The sequence below is a fragment of the Parasteatoda tepidariorum genome, chromosome 9, assembly GCF_982258835.1.
Source record: "Parasteatoda tepidariorum strain Cologne lab strain chromosome 9, Ptep-v5.0, whole genome shotgun sequence".
Lineage (NCBI taxonomy): Eukaryota > Metazoa > Arthropoda > Arachnida > Araneae > Theridiidae > Parasteatoda > Parasteatoda tepidariorum.
Genome location: NC_141763.1, coordinates 7,367,441 through 7,387,726, shown reverse-complemented (window position 1 = coordinate 7,387,726; position 20,286 = coordinate 7,367,441). Strand labels below are relative to the sequence as shown.

General features: G+C 28.5%; 1 protein-coding gene across 3 annotated transcripts in view; it reads right to left on the bottom strand.

Moving 5' to 3' along the window:
- The window catches only part of LOC147803291 (protein crooked neck-like), a 77,898-nt gene that overhangs the window by 21,329 nt on the left and 36,283 nt on the right, over positions 1-20,286 (bottom strand). For all 3 annotated transcript variants that reach the window (XM_087150760.1, XM_087150762.1, XM_087150761.1), the window contains 3 exons: positions 17,780-17,908; positions 12,229-12,444; positions 6,389-6,535 (listed from right to left, as the gene is read on the bottom strand). In XM_087150760.1, coding sequence (XP_087006886.1) covers positions 6,389-6,535; positions 12,229-12,444; positions 17,780-17,908 — 492 coding nt within the window. The remainder of the gene's footprint in view (positions 1-6,388; positions 6,536-12,228; positions 12,445-17,779; positions 17,909-20,286) is intronic.

The following is a 20,286-nucleotide window of genomic DNA, read 5'->3' as shown; positions in this document are numbered from 1 at the left end:
CATAAAAAATTCCGTTTACAATTGAAATTTCAAAAGTCGAATGTGAAAATGGAATGTCCCCTAGTTCCAGGAATCGAAATTAAATAGTTACAAGGACAACTTTTTTAAACAAGTTAGCGTTTCTGTCCTACTCGAAATTGTTTGGAAAGGTATTTTTTATATATTGATTCCAAAGTTCATTCTACATATATTTCAGGGTATACTTTCGGAGTATTTCAATTGAGTTTATTTTTACACCCTTATTTGCTTAAAATTATTAAATAATTTACTTAAAATAAATTATTCAAGCTACATGATTTAATACATTTGTAGTATAATAATAAACGGAGCTTCCGACACATATCCTTAACCTTAATACCGCTATCATTAAATAAATGGAATAAGCTTAGATAAATAATAAAAGTCAATTTTTCCCTCGTTTTAATTTTCAAGGAATAATATGTTTCGATCAAACAGATTTCATTCTGGAAATAGCGAAATTATTGAGTAGGTCCCTTGGAGCAATATCATTCTTATCCTCTTTTGACGAAATATAGGAAAAATTAGTTTTCACAGTTTCTGTAAAAAGTATGTTAGCCTACTTGCCAGGTTTTCTTTTAAATTTTTTTTTATTAAAATAAGTTCGGAAATTGTGTATTTTTTATAGCATTTTTTTTAAAAATCAGATGACTCTAAAATTGGCACAGCTTCGGAATCCTTACAAATTTTAATTTTTAGTATTTCCTGCTTAACAAAATAAGGCATTTTCCTGATAACAAATTATACTACAATAATATGTTGGAAATCATGCTAAAGTAAAAAATTAAACTAAATAGTTTAGTATATTATCAGAAAAAAAATCTACTTGGTATCATAAAGAGTAAAAGATATAATGAAATAATTAGTGAATCACACGTGGTCAGATAATTAAAACTTGAATTTCACAACTAAGATAGTAGAACGAAATTTAAGATACTGAGATATTTTAAGACACTAAAAAAATTGGCTACGTATTCCACAGCTTTTTATGTTCGGTATCTTTATCCTCTTTGTAGTGACTTATAAAACATCAACACTATTTTAGATAATCTAAGTTGAAGTCACAAGAAACAAAAAAAAACAAAAAAAAAAAAGACAATCAATAATTTATATTCTTTTTTCAAAAAAAATAGTATGCTAAGTAAATAATCAGCTGTTTTGCATTAAATAATTTTAAACAGCTGAATGTTTTTAATTTCTTAACAAGGTTTTATTCTTAGCTAGCAGACAATAATTCTTTAAAAAAAACTTGACTATAATTTGAAAAGGAAACCTAAATTAAAGAAAATCTAAATTAAAGTTCTAAAAAAATTATAAGTATATTAATGAAGAAATAATAAACGTAAAATGGTAAAGAATAAGAATTTCAAAATGTTAAAATTTAATTAAATAGTTGGTAAAATAGTTCTGCGACACACTTCCGGAAATTTCTTTTAAGATTAGGATGATATAGGGTAAACCAACAAATGAAAGAGCATTTCATAGATATTTCTTAGAAATAAGATTTTATACGTTTCAAGTTAGATTGATTGGTAACAGTAGCTTACTACCTAACAATAGGAAGTCATCTAACAATGCATTTAGTTACCTGGTCTTTGAGTCTTCTCTAGAAAAAGTTTTGAATTAGTCAGTATCTGTTCAACGCCTTGTTTCTTTGACAAAATTATAAGGTCAGTGTTTGTTGTTATCCGTTTAAACTACAATTAATTGCATATAATAATGCTTTTTCTTCTCATTGTGAAAAAAAGAATTCAAAATATGGTCATTGAAGTTACGTTTTATTTATTTTAAGCATCATAACATAAGCAAGTACTGAGATTAGGGGATGTTTATTAACTGGATTACCGAACGATGAAAAACCAATGAATAAACAAGTGTTCCTTTACTGGGATTTTTTCAAGTTAATGAAAATAAAAGAAAAATTTTAATTTTCTTGTACCTTTTGTCATATTATAAATCAAAATTATGTTTAAAAAAAAAAAGAAACAACTTCTAACCAGTGAAGGAACAGGCATGTTCCTTCACTGAGAATAGATTTCCCAGTGAATGAATAGTATGCGTGAAATATGATTTTACATGGATAATTAGTAGTTCAGCGGCATAGAGGACTCCTAAAATTCAGTTAAATGTTGTATGAATAGTTCCTTTAACAATTTCATTTAAATATGCAAATTTAATTGCTCAATTTATTTAAAGAATTATAATAATAATTAATTTATTATTTATCTTTATAAATGTAGTGATTATTTATTACATCATACCTTAGACACCTTAATAAACTATGTTTATTAACTAAATATAATAATAGAAGCTTGAATGGAAAATTTCCTGGCAGGATTTTGTGCCAATAATTAGCTAAATTATTATATTATTGTCGTCTTTAATGTCCTAACGGGAACTGGTAGGAAAAATCCATTTAAAGACAATTATCTAGGTGAAAAATGGATGAAGTTTTTTTTAAGGCGACATCCACCAATAACTCAGTGCAATGCGAAGATAATTTCAAAAGGCAAAACTTCCCTTAGAGAATAATATTCGAAATACTGGTTTTAAGAACTTCAGAAGAATCTTTAGGAGGGAAGTAGTCCTGGCATCCTTTTATAAAGTGATTGCATTTACAATGCGAATGAAACAAGAGTTGAATACTGCCCTTAAACGGGAAAAATCTTCTGCCTTAAAAATTATAAGGATTTATATTTTAAAGTTCCTAGGAAAGAAAAAGTACCTCCATTGGTAGTTTTTCCTTACAGAAGAATTCGTTGAGATATTACAGAATCAGTCCCTGCTACATATTTCATTGGAAAAAGCTATTCATGAAATGAAACGATGACCGCAGCAACATTTTACAAATGTATTGCAAATGTTTCTACCCATGGCTAATTAAAAATGCAATCAAATTCCATATTTTGCTTCTTCTGGATAGGTATAAATCTCATATCAATTTGATACTGAGCAAGTTTTGTTCCTCAAAACAAATTTTCTGGTTTAGTTTTCTACCTAATTCATGGAAATCTCTCGTTAGATCATGAAAACAAAAGAATTGTAAAACAATATGTCTAGAAAATTTTACATCCATTTTTAAATAAGATTTGAGGCATCAACTGATGAAGTTAAAATGCTTTTATGAAATGCGATATTTTTCCATTCGATGTAGAAAACGTTGACTGTAACAAATGCATGCAAAACAGACACCAAGAGTTAATGAGCAAGACAACTTATCAACAAAACACATGCTTTGAGAGTAACGATGCGCTATTTCTTCAGAAGCTTGAGAAGGAAATCTCACAAGTTATGTTGCAAATTTTTAAAGGAACATTGACAGAAAAGTTTAATCTCCCAAATATCCAAAGCCTGTGCTTTTCTCAATATTGAAGAATTTATTTCAAAAAGAACAATTGTATAATCAAATTTTGTCTCTGAAGCTGAGACAACTAACATTAATAATGAAAGTATCTTGAAAACAGATTTTGAGATAAGTCCTCTTGAGGCATTGTTAGTTGCAAAAACAATTGGTTTCATAAGTAATTACTAGATATAAGTCAATGAGAGATGGGTTTTACTCAAACTTCGAAACTCCTTTTTCTCATTTATTATCCAGTGAGGAATTCTGGAAATGGAACTGGAAAATCAAAAGAAATTTCGAAAATACATTTACATTGGCCAAAAATTTGGAAAAAAGAGGAAGGTTAAATCAAAAGAAAAAAATTACTCATGACGAAGAGAAAAAAAATACTTAAAAAGATTTTAAAAAAAGCTTAAAAAATATGGGGACAAGAGTAAACAAAAAAATGATCGAATTATAATAATAATAAAAACATCATCGGATTACACAATGATAAACATTCATAATTTAGAACGGACTATTAAACTGTGAGAAAAAAATGAAAAACATTTTTTTAAAATTATGTATTCAAACATATTTTACTTTCCATTCCATGACTGAAAAAAAAGTAAACTTTTCCACATTAACTATGGTTATATGTCGTAATTCCAAGAAAAATCTTGTTTTTAGACATTTGTGTGGCCTATGGATTCCTAACGAGCATCAAACATTCTCAAAATTAAGTGTTCATTCTCTGGAAAATTTAGTGTTTATTCACTGGTAAGAACTGTTCCTTCACTTGGTCATCTTACTACTTATTATTTAAACCACCAAAAGCTTAAAACAATATTATATAAGTTATCTAACTTTTTTTTACATAATTTGCATTTAATAACAAATATGTCGACACCATCATTTAGCTAAAATTACAAATTTTGAAAATTTCATGAATTTTTTTTAAAGGCAAGCTAAGCTTAAGTGTTCCTTCATTGTTTAGTTTACCCTATAAGATGTTCAGAAATTTGCGATGTTGTGAGAGATGTTTAAAAATGTTGACTACGTATTTTTATTAATATTTATAAAATATATATTCAAGAAATTGATAAATATATTATTCCAAATCTATGCATACGTATGTATATTATTGAAATTGTATCAGTTATTGAAAAACAAAATAAAAGAAATAAAAAATAATAACATTAAATAAGCACAATCTGGTGTATTCTATCAGAAGCACGCTTTTTTAAAACTAGACATTTGTTGAATAAAGTGTTTTTTTATTCAAAATTCTTTACTAAATTGCAAATAAATTATTAAATGACTAAAAAAGAAACATCGTATTTTATAGTGTGACAGAAATAAAAATAAAAAGATTAGCAAACGATTATTAGCGAAAAAAATATGTATGAAATTTTACGCTACGCGCGTGAAGTCAAGTTCCTCCCAAGTTTATCACATTTTAATATTAATCGCCCCAATTAGTTACTTCTTTATTGTCGCCAAATTATTTTTTTAAAAATAATTAATTTTAATTTTTCTCAGCTTCAAATAAATAAAAACAGTTGAAACTTTAGATTTTTCAATTGAAAAATATGTAGATTAATATGGTATAAAAAAATTCATACCTTATAATTCAATATTTTATCATCCTCACTTTAATTAAATAATAAAAAGTAATAAATAATTATTAAAAATTATTTTTTGCATGAAATTATCTTTGGGTAAATGAGTTTCATGAGTGGGTGCAATTTTTTTTGAATTGCTTCATTAGTTTTGAAAATATGACTGAAAACGCAAAAAGCGAAATTAACATTAAGGGGTACGAACTTTGAATCGCTCTCCTGACCAAACTATGGGGACCACATTTCCCAGATTGCGGCTACCCCCTATATTTTGAAGATAAGAAATCCAAATAAGTAAAAAAAAATGCATGTTTATTCAGAGAAAGTACGTTTTTGTGTCTGTTTTCGTAACTTAATTAATAGTTAGCACTAATTAATTAGCATATTTGAGGTCACCCCCAAGAACCATTAAGATTGACACTTAGTTCGTGAAAATCCGATCATTAGAACGAAAGTTATTCAGGGTGATTCGTTTTTTTTTTTGCGGACTGTACATGATCAGGGGTGCCACTCTAAAACAATTTCAAGACTTTTGACCAAATAATACTGTCTAGCATTGTTTACCAAACTTTTAGAAATTTATAGCTCACTGATACCAAAATTTATCTTTCTTTGATAATAGCCTACATATTAAATCAATCATTTGATTATTTTTTCTAAAAAAGGTTTTTCTTTATTTTATGTTATATTAGCAAACAAAATGAAAATAACAGCTAACCTTGTATAGTTTTTTTATAGCTATTACTGAACAACCTGAAACCATTCATATCTCCATTTTTCACTTCATTGTTACTTATATTTTGTTCTAGCACTATAATTTCTTTCTTTTTTAAAAAAATAATCTCTATTTAACTTTGGCCAACATGACAATCTGTTAGGGTAGGGGAAGCAAACTTGAGCAGATTTAGATTCAGTAATAGTACAAATTTAATTACGCAAGTAGATGAAGTTCAATCAATCCTATTTGTCACGACTTTAATAATAAGATTTAGTGAAGCTCACAAAAATAAGATAAATGTAAGTCCTGACATCATTACCATATCATATGTTTTCATTAAGATATAATACTTTTTATTCTGATCAAAATTTTTTTTAAATTCCTAATGAAAAAAGAAAGAAAATTTAATCAAATTGATAGAATTTATTAGTCCAGATTTTTCTTAAGACTGATTTCAGTTCCCAGGACTGAAGAGTGACATGTACAAGATCAACACAATTTGTTAAATATAAAAATTCTATTTTAAATTGAAAAAAAATAATTTAAATAATTTAAAAATGCATATAAACAAAATTTATAGACACATCAATAAACAAAAGTTCATTTTTTGTTTACCATTTTCAAAATTTCTATACACAAAATAAGAAAAATAAAGCTTTTAAAAAAAAAATGCATGAGTAGATAATATTATATTGTAATATAGCATACTTTCATCCATGTAGTGCAATTCTCAGGTTCAAACTCCAAAAACTTTTGGTAGAGGATGCGACATCTATCGAATTCTCTCAATTGAATTTCTAAATCAATATAACCCCGAAAAAGTTTATCTTTTGGACACATACCAATAGCTGCACCCTAACAAAATAGAAAATATATAGATTATTTAAACAAAAGTCATGTTTTTTTGTGTCATTCAACCCCTCAATTTTTCAAGAAAAAAAAAACAGGGTATCTATAAAAAATTTTTAGGAAACCTAAATATGACTGTAATCTGCAAGTAAAAAAACATTCGAGAAATTTAATGAACATATTTTTAATATTGCATGAAGTTTATTTAATTTTTTTCTCTCAAAAAGCAATTAATCAGGTTATTGCTTTAAACATTTTTTTTAAATATCTATTAGTTAAAAAAATTATTAATATCCATTTTTAATAACTTTTTCTTTACATTCTTTCATACACATTTTGATCATTGCAAGCTAAAAAACTCACAAATCAAGTTATTACTTAAGAAAAAAAAACACATGTTGTTTTCTTTTCTTTTTAAATATTATTAAAAAGGTTACATTTAGATTCTTCCAGATGAGTTTTATGTATCCAAATGGAAAAACAGTTGCAACACAAACAAATTGAGAATTTCTGAATAGTTAGTTTCATTAGTTAGATTCTTAAAGTTTCCCGAATAACACAGCGAACTCTCGCTACAACGATATCCAATACAACAATAACTTCCTCTATTACAATAATGTTTTGTGGTCCCGACGAACTTGCATATGAATTAATGTTATCTATCTCTCAATATTGCGATATTCTCTGAAGCAATAAACCCCTGTAAAACGATTTTTTTCTCCAAATTTCAACCCCATTTTCTCCATTTATTATTGGTTTTCAAATAATGTAAAAAGTCTTATTTTATCATATTTTGTCATTTATTATTTTGGTCTTTTCTGACAAGAAAAGTCTCACTGCTGATTATGTACTTATTTCTTTACACACAGTGAATGGCTTTTGTATTCAGATTTTAATACCCCATCCTTGATGTACATAAACCACCCCAAGACCTTCTGTTCTTAAAATTGCCCCCCTTATCTTATCCCTCCCTCTATAATTTGAAAATTTTCAAGTTTCAACTTCAGATAATTAAGAGCGTATTAAATATGCCTCAATTATATAAATAATTTTTTAAAGTTTTTTTGTATATCTTTTAAATGACACATCATTTATCGAGGCAACTAGAAGGCGCAAGTTATAGTCAATCATTAAAAATTGCAAAAACCGGCAAAAATGCGTCTTTTTACGATCTTCAGTGACAATGGGGCAACAACTTGCCATAAACTTTTCACCCATTTTACAAAGTTTAACATCCTTACTTTTCAGATATTTAAATTACTTGGAGGCACTTTGTTTGCGCTAAGAGCTGTGGTTCACTGTAATTTCCATGTAGTGCAAAAATGCTGAAATTTTCCTGCAACTCTCTGAACTTTGGGGTTTATAAATAATGAACAACTGAACTTTGGGGCAAAAAATTTTAGATTTTCTTTTTTGACAAGATGAGTAACATTTAGTAATTTTTTGAAGAAATTCTGAGACGGTATGAACAGGGTGTCCACTCAAAACAGATTTCAAATTTCCCTGATTTTTCAGGTAAAAATCTTAAAATTTCCAGGTTTGTGTTTTTTTCCTTTTCTCTTATAAAGTTTAGGATGTGTAGAAGAAAAGTGTCTGTATTATAAAATATCTTATTCAAAATGTCATTTTTTAAAACATATCTTGAAAGAAAAAATTTTTTTTTTTTACAAGATATTTTTTTATTATTTTTTAATGTTCTGGTACAACCTTAATTTTTAAAAAATTAAGACGTGGAGAAAATAATATGTTTAGCTTGCAGAATATATTGTTTTTATTGAATAATTTTAATTGTTTTTATTGAATTTAATGTGTTGTTTTAAGTAGTATTTGCTCAAAGTATACCTACAAAATGACAAAATCAGAATAACCAATAAAACCTTGGATAAGTATTGTTTAATATATTTTCATTAAGGAAAAGAAAACCATTTCAGGTGATTATATATCAATAATTTTTAATAATTACAGTGGCTCCCAAAAGTGCTCACTCACTTATAACTTATATTGAAATAGGAAATAAAAATTCAATAATTAAAATGAATATTTCACAATGGGTATTTGATAATAAGATGTATAGTCTATTCTTAGCAAAACTGCATGGAATATTTTAAAAACAAAGCAAAAGTTAATTTTTTAATCAAATAGTAACAAAAATGTTACCCCACAAAAGTCATCGTACATTTAAATGTTTTGGATCTCAAAATTAAAATTATCGTCAATTGCTTTTTTTATTTAATTATTTCTCATTTAATTTTTTATTTCTTTATTAGCAATTTAGTATCAAACCTATAATAGCAAAATTATATTTTAATTTTTGCTAGCTAACTCCTTAATATTTTATTTTATCATTTAAAAATGACTTGTGGTCGTAATAAAATAGACCAAATTTGATTATTTGTCTTCATAAGAGGTAAATCAGTAATGAATATGTTAAATTAGTTTACTGTATTCAATTGAACTGTGCAATATGTGATAAAATGCTTAAAAGAAGGACTTCATATCAGAGATTAAAATTATAAATTTTGAGGAAAAAATCATAAATTTGCAATTGAGTGTTGTAAAAGTTTCTGTAAAAATGTTAAAAAAATATTCTGCACGAATTTCACCTGACAAAAAAAAAAAAAAAAACTAGTTACATGTACTTTCAACCTTTAAAAGCTATTGTAGATGCTAAACAAAACTCCACTAAATGTTAATTTAACGAAAAATTAGATTCACCAATAGACTGAGTTTTTTCTTTAAAAGTGTATGATGACTTTTGTGGGATAAAATTTTTGTCACTTTTTGATGATTGATTCCTTAAAAATAAACTTTTCCTTTGTTTTTAAAATATTTCATATTGTCATTTAAAATATTTCAGTTTTGTGAAGATTAGAACACATTTTTTATCATTAAATAAACATTCTGAAACATTCATTTTAATTAATGGATAGTCATATTTCATTGAAAGTCATAAGTGTATCAACACTTTTGTGAATCACTGTAATTACATTTCAATATAAAGCTGTACTGTATACTGCATTATACTGTATTTCATCTTACCAGTGCTTTTTATAAAATTCACAGATCATATTTTCCTTAAACCAATATCTCAAGTCAAATTTTTAAATAATGGTATTTTGAAATAGCATTTTTATTTTAAGAGATTCAGTATAAAAAAATAAATGTCAGAAATGTAAAATTGTCTCATTTTTAGTTCTATACTCTATAAAAGAAGAAAAAAAATAGATAAAATTCCTTAAAATTTATACTTTTTTTCTTTTTTGAAATTAAAACATTTAAAGAATTCCAATCTAAACACACAGTTTTTTAGTTTAGCATGGTTAATTGTTTTTGTTTGAACAACTGGAATCTTGTTCAGTGCAGAAGTAAAACACTAAGTTTCATTTTCCTTCTCCTGACTAAACACATATGAATAAAAAAAATTATATTTTATGTATATACATCATTTAATATGTTTCCTATATATTCCTTAGTCATTGTCAGCTTTTTTAGGTAAAAAGAGGAATAGTTTTGAAATATCATATCTGGAATGCAAGCAACATTTACGAACTTTCGATATTGTGATAACTATACAATTCGAATTTTGAATCAAAAAACTAATATTTACCAACAAAATTAAAATTTAATATTAATATATAGTTAGTTCTAAAAAAAAACTTTTTTCAAAATAAAAATATACTATAAAAGGTTAAAATGAAATAGAAAAAATTAGCATTAATGCAAGAATTGTAACAATATATCCACAAACATTGCTGTTAGTGATGGGAGGAAATGCGTGATTGGTTGGTTTGCAGAGAAAAAATAATTTACAGATTTCTTTGAATGGGAGTTCAAAAGCTTTCAGAAAAAGAGTGCAATATAAAATCTATTATTATTAAATTATAACCAACTAATTTTCAGAGAATTTAATAAAGTTAAAAATACAAAAACATTTTGTCAAAATAGAAAAAAATTACCACTCATAATTGTGAACAAACTTGAATATTGATAATATACATCATTGTGTGAACACGGACAGAATTTAAAAACCGAATCCTAACCCCATCTTCCACATCCACCATAATCTTTGCCTTTCCTAAATTGCACAGTCCCATAGTCCGCATAGAGATCAAAGACATTTGCTTAGCAACCATGGGAGAATTTTATGTTGTATTCTAGTTTAACACGGTTATAATGGAGCAAATTTTGATGAAAGCAAAGTAAGTTGATGATATTTTAACTGTTTGGAGATACATTTCCGTCTAAAAAATGTGGGTATAATGGATGAAACAATTTAAATTAAGAAAATTAGCAAATAATTTAAATTAGTGAAATTAAAAAAAATATATAAGAAAAAATTTCCAGCTTTTCTTTAAAATTTCCAGGTTTTTATCCAAATTTCCCTGATTTTTCCAGGTTTTTTCCAGTATAAAAGAAATTCCCTGATAACTCCAGGTTTTCCAGGTGGGTGGCCACCCTGCATGAATCATCCCATAATGTCAAGTGTGACAGTTTCTCAGATTCTTGCTCTTAAGAATTCGTATCTGATTTCATATTTAACCATAATAATCCCTCTGCAAATAAAATTTTTATATACAGTGGAAAGTCGCGTACCCGGAATCAGTGGGACTTCCTCAAGTCCGGTTATTAGATTTTTCCGTACAATAGACCCCCAAGGTAAACAAAGCTTAAAGCTTAATCTAAAAAGCAAAAAATAAATAAACATTATTTTTTGGGCAATAATGTTTTACTATTAGAATGATATCTAATCAATCAAAAACAAACTTTTAGAAAAAAAATAATTATTACTTAAAATATAGAAAACGAAAAAAATTCTGACAGTTATGAAAACATTAATTGCTTTCTCCGCAATTTTGAACTAGAACAATTCAAGCAAGGTTTATTTAGGTGGTTAGGTGGAGGAGAAAAATTCATTTCCTCCTTATTTGTCATTCCAGTTGAAGGCAGGAAAGTGATAAATTCTAGTTTTCTCCCTTATCATTGGCTATCAATCTAGCAAAAAGGCATGGCATGCTGATTGAGTTCTCATTTTTTTGTTTGACTGAAAGTGACTCTCCCTCCATGTAAACATTTGCTGCATTTACCCTTTTTCACAGTATTTCTTCTTTCCCCATTACTATAATAAAAAGGTTCCAGGAAATGCCTCTTTTGCTAGGTAGCCACCTGCATAGGAAAGAAAGGGGGAGGGGACTCAGTTGTGCTCTTTTGAAAACAAATCTCCCTCCTTTCCTGCATTCCATAGGAGGAGCGTCAATAACAGTCACTCCATAGTCTTGATAGATCTTTTCTCCCCTTTCTCCATTTATGGGTTCAATGCAAAAATCATTAGAAGCTAGAAAAGGAAAAAACGTGTCAAAAGACTTCTGTTTCTTTGTTGTTGTTTTTTTTTTTATTTTTAAAACAGAGGGGGTGATGAAGAAATGTTTGTTTATTTTGATTGTTAAAAAGCATCCGGGAAATCGACCCTTCCAGGAAAGGGATGTCCGGATATGGGACGTTACACTGCAATATAAATAGATTTACAGTTAATACAAATATAACATTAAAATTTTTTAAAAAAATATTATTGCGTCCCCAAAGTGTGCGGGCCCTCGATACAATAATATATCCCTCTACAATATATTTACTTTGTCCCCAAAATAGTGTTGTAGCGAGGTCATACTGTATTTTTGTACAAAATAAATAAATAAATTTTTTACCAAAAGTTTCCTTGCAGCCATTAGATTCTTCTGTCTTATCTCATAGTGTGCAGCTAACAGCCATATTTTAGCAAATGTGAATGTTTTGTGGGGGATGAGTTTGAGGCAAGCCTGATACACTTCTCTCGTTCTGCTTTCTTCTTCATTCACTTCCAATTCCTCATAAAGAGCATAGTTGATCCACAAATAAATGTAACGTCTCCAGAATCTCTTCTCCTGAAATATTCAAGAATTTTTTGTTTCTTTTAAATCTTAAACAATTGGAAAAAAAAAAACAACTTCATATTAATAATGCTATGCATTTTTTAGGACTTTTTTCAAATATGATAAACATTACAAGGTTCATTTCAAAAATGAAAAAAAAAAAAAGTAAAGAAACAAGCCTGAAATAAAATAATTTTTAGATTATCATAAAATATTCTTAATAACTTCATATTCATTTAAAAATATATTACCAATAAAATGCACATGGCCGAGTTGGCAGTCGACTACAGTAATCGATTACAACTGTAATTGATTACAGATAATTACTGCTATGGAATCAATTACTTGTAATCTTGATTATACATTTTGATTCCAACTGTAATCATTATTACAATACTCAATTACTTGTAATCATGATTACAAACATCCATAATTTTGATTATGTCTGTAATCGTGAAAAAAGTGGTGACTGACAAACAATTTTCTAAATGCTATTTTTTACGTTTTGTCGCCTTGTGTCAATGGTGACAGTTTTGTCCTATAGCTCCAACAAATGAGAAAGGGCATTGCTCTTAATACATTCATAATATTCAAGGTTGATTTGTTTTTATTAGGAAAATGAGTTTAATCTTAAGAAAAATATTATTAGCAGAATAAATTTTCTCAATTTAATATACAGATTTAGGTTTAACAATCTCCGGCATTTTTGATATAACGATAATGAAACATGCAATTTTTTAATAAGAGTTATCGATTGTGATAACTTTAGGGAGTTTATGAAGCATTTGTTTCACGATTCCATCCTAATTTTGGGTGTTTTACAATAATTTTATCAGTAGTTTTTTATCGCTTTTATGGGATATTTCTATGGAGATTTCAAATTTCCGAGTTATTAGAGTTTTAATTACGAGTTTATTGGGAAACGCAAATTACTATTGTACTTATCCCTTTTTAGCCAGATTTATTTTGACTCTGTTATTTTTCGTTTTTACGGTCTTTTATAAACGGTTTTTCAAATAACAATATTATTAATAAGATAACACTACACAAGAATTTTAGATTTTGAATAATCATTTTAAATTATAATTGCTACTATCCCATTATAAATCAATGTCATTTTATAATTTCTTTTCAGCAGTAATTACAATTATCTATTTCTACACTAATTTTAAAATCTCGATATTTATAACAAAACAGGTGTTCTACAGATGTAATCAAATTATAAATTTAGGATTTCTGAATTGGAAGTTATTTCCCATACGCGTTTGGATTACTTTTTTGATAGTTATTACTCCTATTTTCAAAATGGTTATTCAGGGTGCGTAGCCAAATCTTTCGACAAAAAATGAGCACCATTTAAGTACTTAAGCATTATATACCTTAAGAAAATGGAAAATAAATTTCAAAGACTTTACATGATTATGGTAAAATAACTAGTTTCTGACAACAAGCTCTTTTTCTTAATTACATTGGCTACCCTAAAAAGATCGAGAGATTTTCGGTTAGATTTCAAAGGTAAAAATGAAGTCTGAAATTGAGAATATCTTGCAAAATACAGCAGAGTTGCAAATGAGAGTGCAAGAATCTCACTGAACCCAGCTCAGTAGACACGCATGCGAACCCGCAAAAATTTCATCAAACATGTAAAACGATTGACGCTTTCATATGATACGGACCAACAATACGCCGAAGTAGATTTTGGTTGAATGAATTGGGAAAATGTTGAATAAAAAGTTTGCTTTGCATAATACGTGGTGAAACTAAACAGGATAAAGAAAAAAATTCTAATTGTCGAAAAGGGATTATCAAGCACTTTTTAAAAAAAACCCACTGAAAAAAAGCATCTTTAAGGGCCTTTAAAGAAAGAAAATTGAAAATAAGCACCTTTAAGCACTTTTTAAAAACGCTATGCACTATGTTATTAAATACTCAATGTGAAATTATCAAAACATCTAATATATATTTTTTAAGGTAAATTTATACAAAAAAAAATTAAATAAAAAGGCCTACCCATAGCTGCCAACATGGATAGGAAAAAATCCAGTAGATTTTACGAAACAATATAAATTTCATGATAATTGTTGCATAACGTACTAAATACTTTACACACAGGGAATTTTAGTGATTTTTATAGTAATCAAAATGGAAAGACTGCAATTTCTTCCAGTTATGATTGACATTAAAATGTTATGTATTGTGTTTAATCATAATTTCGAACATTAATAAGCACTTAATTCAGCTAAAATTGTTAAAAGATTTCTGTAAATTAATTAAAAAATAGAGTTCTGAATAAAAATAAACTGAACATTTTATAACAAAAAAGTTTTTAACTTATTTCGATAAACGAGGCTCTGTTTATTATGTATTAGTAATGCTCATTTAAGTAAGCAAGCAACAATCTGTATAAAAATTGTATTTATATGTTTTTTCTTTAGGGAATTTTCTAAAATGCACAAAAACCAGGAGAATTTTAACTAAACCCGTAGACCAGGAGAAACTGGAAAAACCCAGTAGTCTATTGGAAAATCCAGTAGGCTTGGCAACTATGCCTACCTGCTTTTTTTTTTTTTTTTTGAGGAGGGATTTTGAGAGGGTATAAAAAACAAACAAAAAATTTCCTTTGAGAGAACAGAGAATATCTGGGTTTTCACGGATAGTAAGAGGTCAATACAACATCTGAGCAATTGGCGAAACATCAGTGACATAATTGGCCTGAATATCATTAACAATTTGAAGACTTACTCTTCTCACAATGACATGCATCTACAGTGGATCCCCTCCCACGTAAACCTTTACTTTAATGATCTGGCCAAGGAGGGCGCTAATGATCCTATAGATAGTAGTGGCCTTTTAACATACAGTGCCCACCGTTTATTAAAATCACTTTCATTTTATGCTCTTTTGATTTTACTAAGCGACTGATTTTATTAAGAGGCGATTCAACATTTGAAAAGAAAATCTAATTTTTACGATGTATTCTAAATGCACACACTTTAAAAGCTGAAATAATGACAACATTAATGCTTTATTTTAACCAATTTAATTATTTTAATAAAGTAAAACCCTACATAAGATTAAATTTACAAAATTTTTGCAAAAAACTGATCAATGGCTGCTTGAGTTGCAGTATTTAAAATTAACTTTTCAACATCATTTGAGAGTTTATAGAAGTTTTTATAGTTTTCGATATTCCTCCCCTTTGTTCTAAAGCTTGCCGCAATTCAATGGAAATCCTTTTCTGACTTCCATTGAAGATGGCACTGATGAGTTTATTTCATCTTCTGAGTCTGATTCCTCCATTTCTTGATTGGAAATAACTTTGCAATTTTTGATGTCTGTAACAATTTCAGAATCAGATTTTTCTCCTGATGTTTGCAGGTTATCATCAATAGCTAGGTAACGTGAAAAATTCTCGCCCATTTCATTTTCTTCATTGCTGAGCATTTCTTCGAAACAGTTATCAGCCCCATCTCAATTGAAGCTTCATGTTGACTACATTTAAGAAGCTTATAATAGTTTTGCAACACTTCGAATTTATCTTTAAGACTCAAATCCTTCCTTTTCGGCATGCTGATAAAATTTAACACCAAATGAACTTAAAAATGATATGTGCTCTAACTATAATTTACTCAAATGGCTTAAATAATATGGAACATGCGCACAGACAGTTTTTGGAAATCTATTCATGTTCTCTGTTAAGATAGATAACAAAAGAAACTTCTCTCCCTTCCATGGTTCATTCAATAAAAAGTAAGATAAGACCCCCTGTTGAGTAAGATAGGTTTCTCCAAACTTCCTTCAAGTCAAGGAATTAACATTGATAAATTGATTTCTATGAACTCGCCGCCTACCACCCACATTTTTTCTTAACTCTTACACTATGTATATCGCAGGAAAGTGGTAACCACACCTGTTTCACAGGTTTGTGAGTAACTGTTGCTTCTTCTAAAAAAACTTTAAACTTCGAAAAAATAAAAATTTATAAATAAGAACAAAAAAAGCTTAAATATTGCACTTTTGATTTATTATGTAGTCAAAATTTTGATTTTAAAAAGCGGCGACTTTGATTTTATTAAAGAATGTTTTTAACATGCATTAATATTGTAACAATTCGGTTCTAGCCGATTTGATTTTATAAAGCGTCTGATTTTATTAGCCTGTATAATGAAATCTATACAAAAGTAAAGGCCGACAATAACAGGACTTGGAGGATTCCAGCAAGTCATGATTGGTATCAACAAAATAGTCCTGGGGCTGCCCTGGAGCTAAAAGGTGATAGGAAACTGCAGACAGCTATCACAAGACTAATTAGCTGACTAACATTTGTTGAGGGTCATTCCTTGTATGCCTAAAATGTAATGTGCACCAGGCTACACCTGATCATTTGCTGTCCTGTATGGGGCTAGAGAAGAATCTTATCTTGGAGGGTCCGGAGATGGTATATGATTTTCTGTCGGTGAACGGTCTTCTGGACTTGGTCTAGCCTTGTTATGGGCCAAGTGGAATAAGTCACAGGATCAGAAGAAGAAATCAAAGGAGTATCCAAGGAGTACAAAATTTTAAGGACTTATCAAAAATTGAAAAACTTTGTGTAGAAGATAACTAGACAGTTTCTTTTTACTTAAAAAGCAGTTATTATAAGAAACTCGCAAAAATGTATAATTTGCATATTTTTTTCTAGCCTTTTTGAAATAAATTTTGATTTTGTCAAACTTCACCAAGGAAAATAAATAAAGTTATCACTTTTACACATAAATACATTTTCCAGTTTCAAATATTTCAATAAATCTTGTTATAGTACAGATGTTAAAGATTAACATAAAAACCTACCAATCCTATTTTTTTAAATTTGAATACATAAGAAAATCTAAGGCATTTCATATAAAAAATATAAAAAAATCCCAGTAAATTATTAATTAAGTTTGCTTGTAACATGTCAAATTAAAATTATCTGCTGTTATTTTTTTTCTTCTAACTCTCGCAATTCAGTTTTATTTTTTCTTAAAAGTTTTTTTAAACTATTAGATTTTGACAGCTAAGTCATATAATTTAATTTCCCTGCTGGGACCACAAATTCATCAGCGTACTTAGTAAGTTCATTTATGAAACGCAATAATCTATGGAGTTTCTAAAGACTATTTTAGAAATCTAAGTAGTTCCAAGCACTCCTTGGAGATTTTTTTATTTCCAAGGAGTTTCTAAGGAGTATAAGGAGTCTGTACGCACCCTGAATAAGTAACAACAATACACACAAAAGACCTAAAATGAGGTAAACTCTCTTTTGAATAGAAATGAAACAACATGTTAGACATGAAAACTGAATAATTTTTATGCAAAATAAAGAGACCTTTTTTAGGGGTACATTAGCAATGGCTCGTTCATAAAGCTCTCTTGTTGCTTCAATATTTCCTTCACTCTCCATCAGGCGCAGATAATCAAACCAGCTATCATAATTTAAAGAATTGGCTTTCACTTCCTAGAACAGAAAAAATCTCACATAAAGAACAAAAATAACACACAAAGCTGTAGAGGAGGGGAAAAAAATCAGTGTTTATTTATTTTTGCTATGTTAAACCATGTGAGAGCTTAGTAACCTATTTTAACGCCTAAGAACTTTCAAGTGTTAATTTTTACACATTAACATATGTATACATACATATATATGTATACATACGTATATATATATATATATATATATATGTCAGGGTGCTTAGCCAGATTTTTCAACAAAAAATAAACACCTTTTAAGATCTTTTTAAGCACTCAAAAAGTAATTCGAATCACTTTCCAAAAACAATAAATCATAATTAGGATCTGTACAGTAATAAAAACTATTCTTTTCTATCGTTTTAAGTTCTTAATTTAATAAACATAAAATCAATAAAATTCAAAAATTTTACATAACATACCTGCCACGGAAAAAAATAGGAACATGTCACACGGTCGCGACATTAAAGTTTACTTCTTTACACTAAATGTTTGTATAATTGTAACTGTATAAGATTTAATGTAACAATTATTATTGATTATAATACATATCAACTGACAAGATTTCTGATTATTATTCTTATTCAACAAACTAATTAAACAGAAATGATAGCTGATTTTAGTAATTTAAAACATATTTAAAAACAAAATATTTTATTATTACTCAAACATATGTGACAATAAACACATATAAAAAAATAATCAATTATTCTTGTTAAGTGCTACAGTGGTAGCAGATTTGGCTGATTTTAAAAACTTTTCATCAAACACTTGTCTATAACAAGGCTGAATCATTTAGGACTTGGCAATTAAAATTGCCTGCAAAGTAGACACATTCATGCAACCCCTAAACTCAGTCTTATTTTTTCGCACTAGACTAAAAAGTCTTTCACAGGCTGCATTACTGTGAGGAAATGTTAAAATTCCTAACATTACCCATGATAATCTCGCATATTTTGGTTTTCCTAGAAGACCTTTCTCTTTAGAGAGTTTTGCCCACTGCTTATCAGCTCTTTCATTATTTATAATAGATTCAGGAAATTTTTCAAGCTGATAAGACAAAAATTCTGACTCGAGAGTATCAACTGCATCAAAATACGATTCATGATTTTCTTTAAGTAGCATAGAGGGATATAAGTCAATAAAATATTTCACAGATAAAAATGTCTTCTCAGTTATTTTAGACATATCAGCAACTCCAGCATGTACTAATAATGGCGAATTATGAGGGAAATCAGCAATTATATAATCACAAGATGCACAGAAGTATTTTCTCACATGAGAAAAAAACTCGGTTCTCTCTTTGTTAGAGAAAACGATAATGACATTTTTTAGAAAGAAACCTAAAGAATGATGCAAATTAGAACTAAGGACGAGAAAAATTCTTTCATCTCTACCTAAAAATTTCTTTAAGTTCTCTTGAGAAATTTGTTTTAAAACCTTGCTTAAACCCATCATTTGACTTCATTTTCTGTTTAGATTTCATCTTTTTTGAACAGACTGGGGCAGTATCGGAAACCTTGCGCTTAGTATTTTTTATTTTAGACCCCTCACCTTCTGTTTGGACATCTTCATTTGTTTGTTGCTTCTGTAATTTTGGTACTACATACGCCGAGATTTTTGGTGAGAAATCTGTAGTTACTTTGCTCTCAGAACACACTTCTTTGAAATACAAGAGAAGACTTCTCCATTGTTCAAGTAAGCGAGTGATACATTTACCAAGGGATAACCATCTTGTCGCACAATGTTTTAGAATTTTTTTACCACCTTCTTTGTCAAACATTTTAAATTTTTTAAATTCTAATTTTCGTTTCCCACTTCTATGAAAATAATATTAAATATCTATAAGTAGGTCATCAAATGAAATGGGCAAAATCTTTGCTCCTTTTTCAGCCGCCAGGTTGATCAAATGACAAAGGCAGCCAAAAACTAACAGATTAGAAGGATTTTCCTTGAGATATGCACCAACTCCTTTGTTTTTCCCCATCATATTCTTTGCATTATCACAAGAAAACGATAAAAAAATTTTCCCATGGTATGCTGTGTTCAGAAAAAAAGGCACAAATTAGATTGGCAATATTATGACCTGTACTCGAATCATTTAAAACTGGCAAAGATATAAGAGTGCAGCTCAATAACTCCAACACATCATCGAAAAATGTGACCACAATTGGATACATTTGATTGTCCGACGAGTCATTGCTTCCATCTGTCGCTATGTTAAACACATTAGTCTTCAGCTTCTTTATAATTTGCTCAGAAGTGTTATTTGCGATTTCTTGAACCAAACAACTAGTTTTCGTTCTCCCACACGAGTATTTTTTTACCTCCGGAGAAATTGGAAACATCGCCCAAAACAACTTTGAT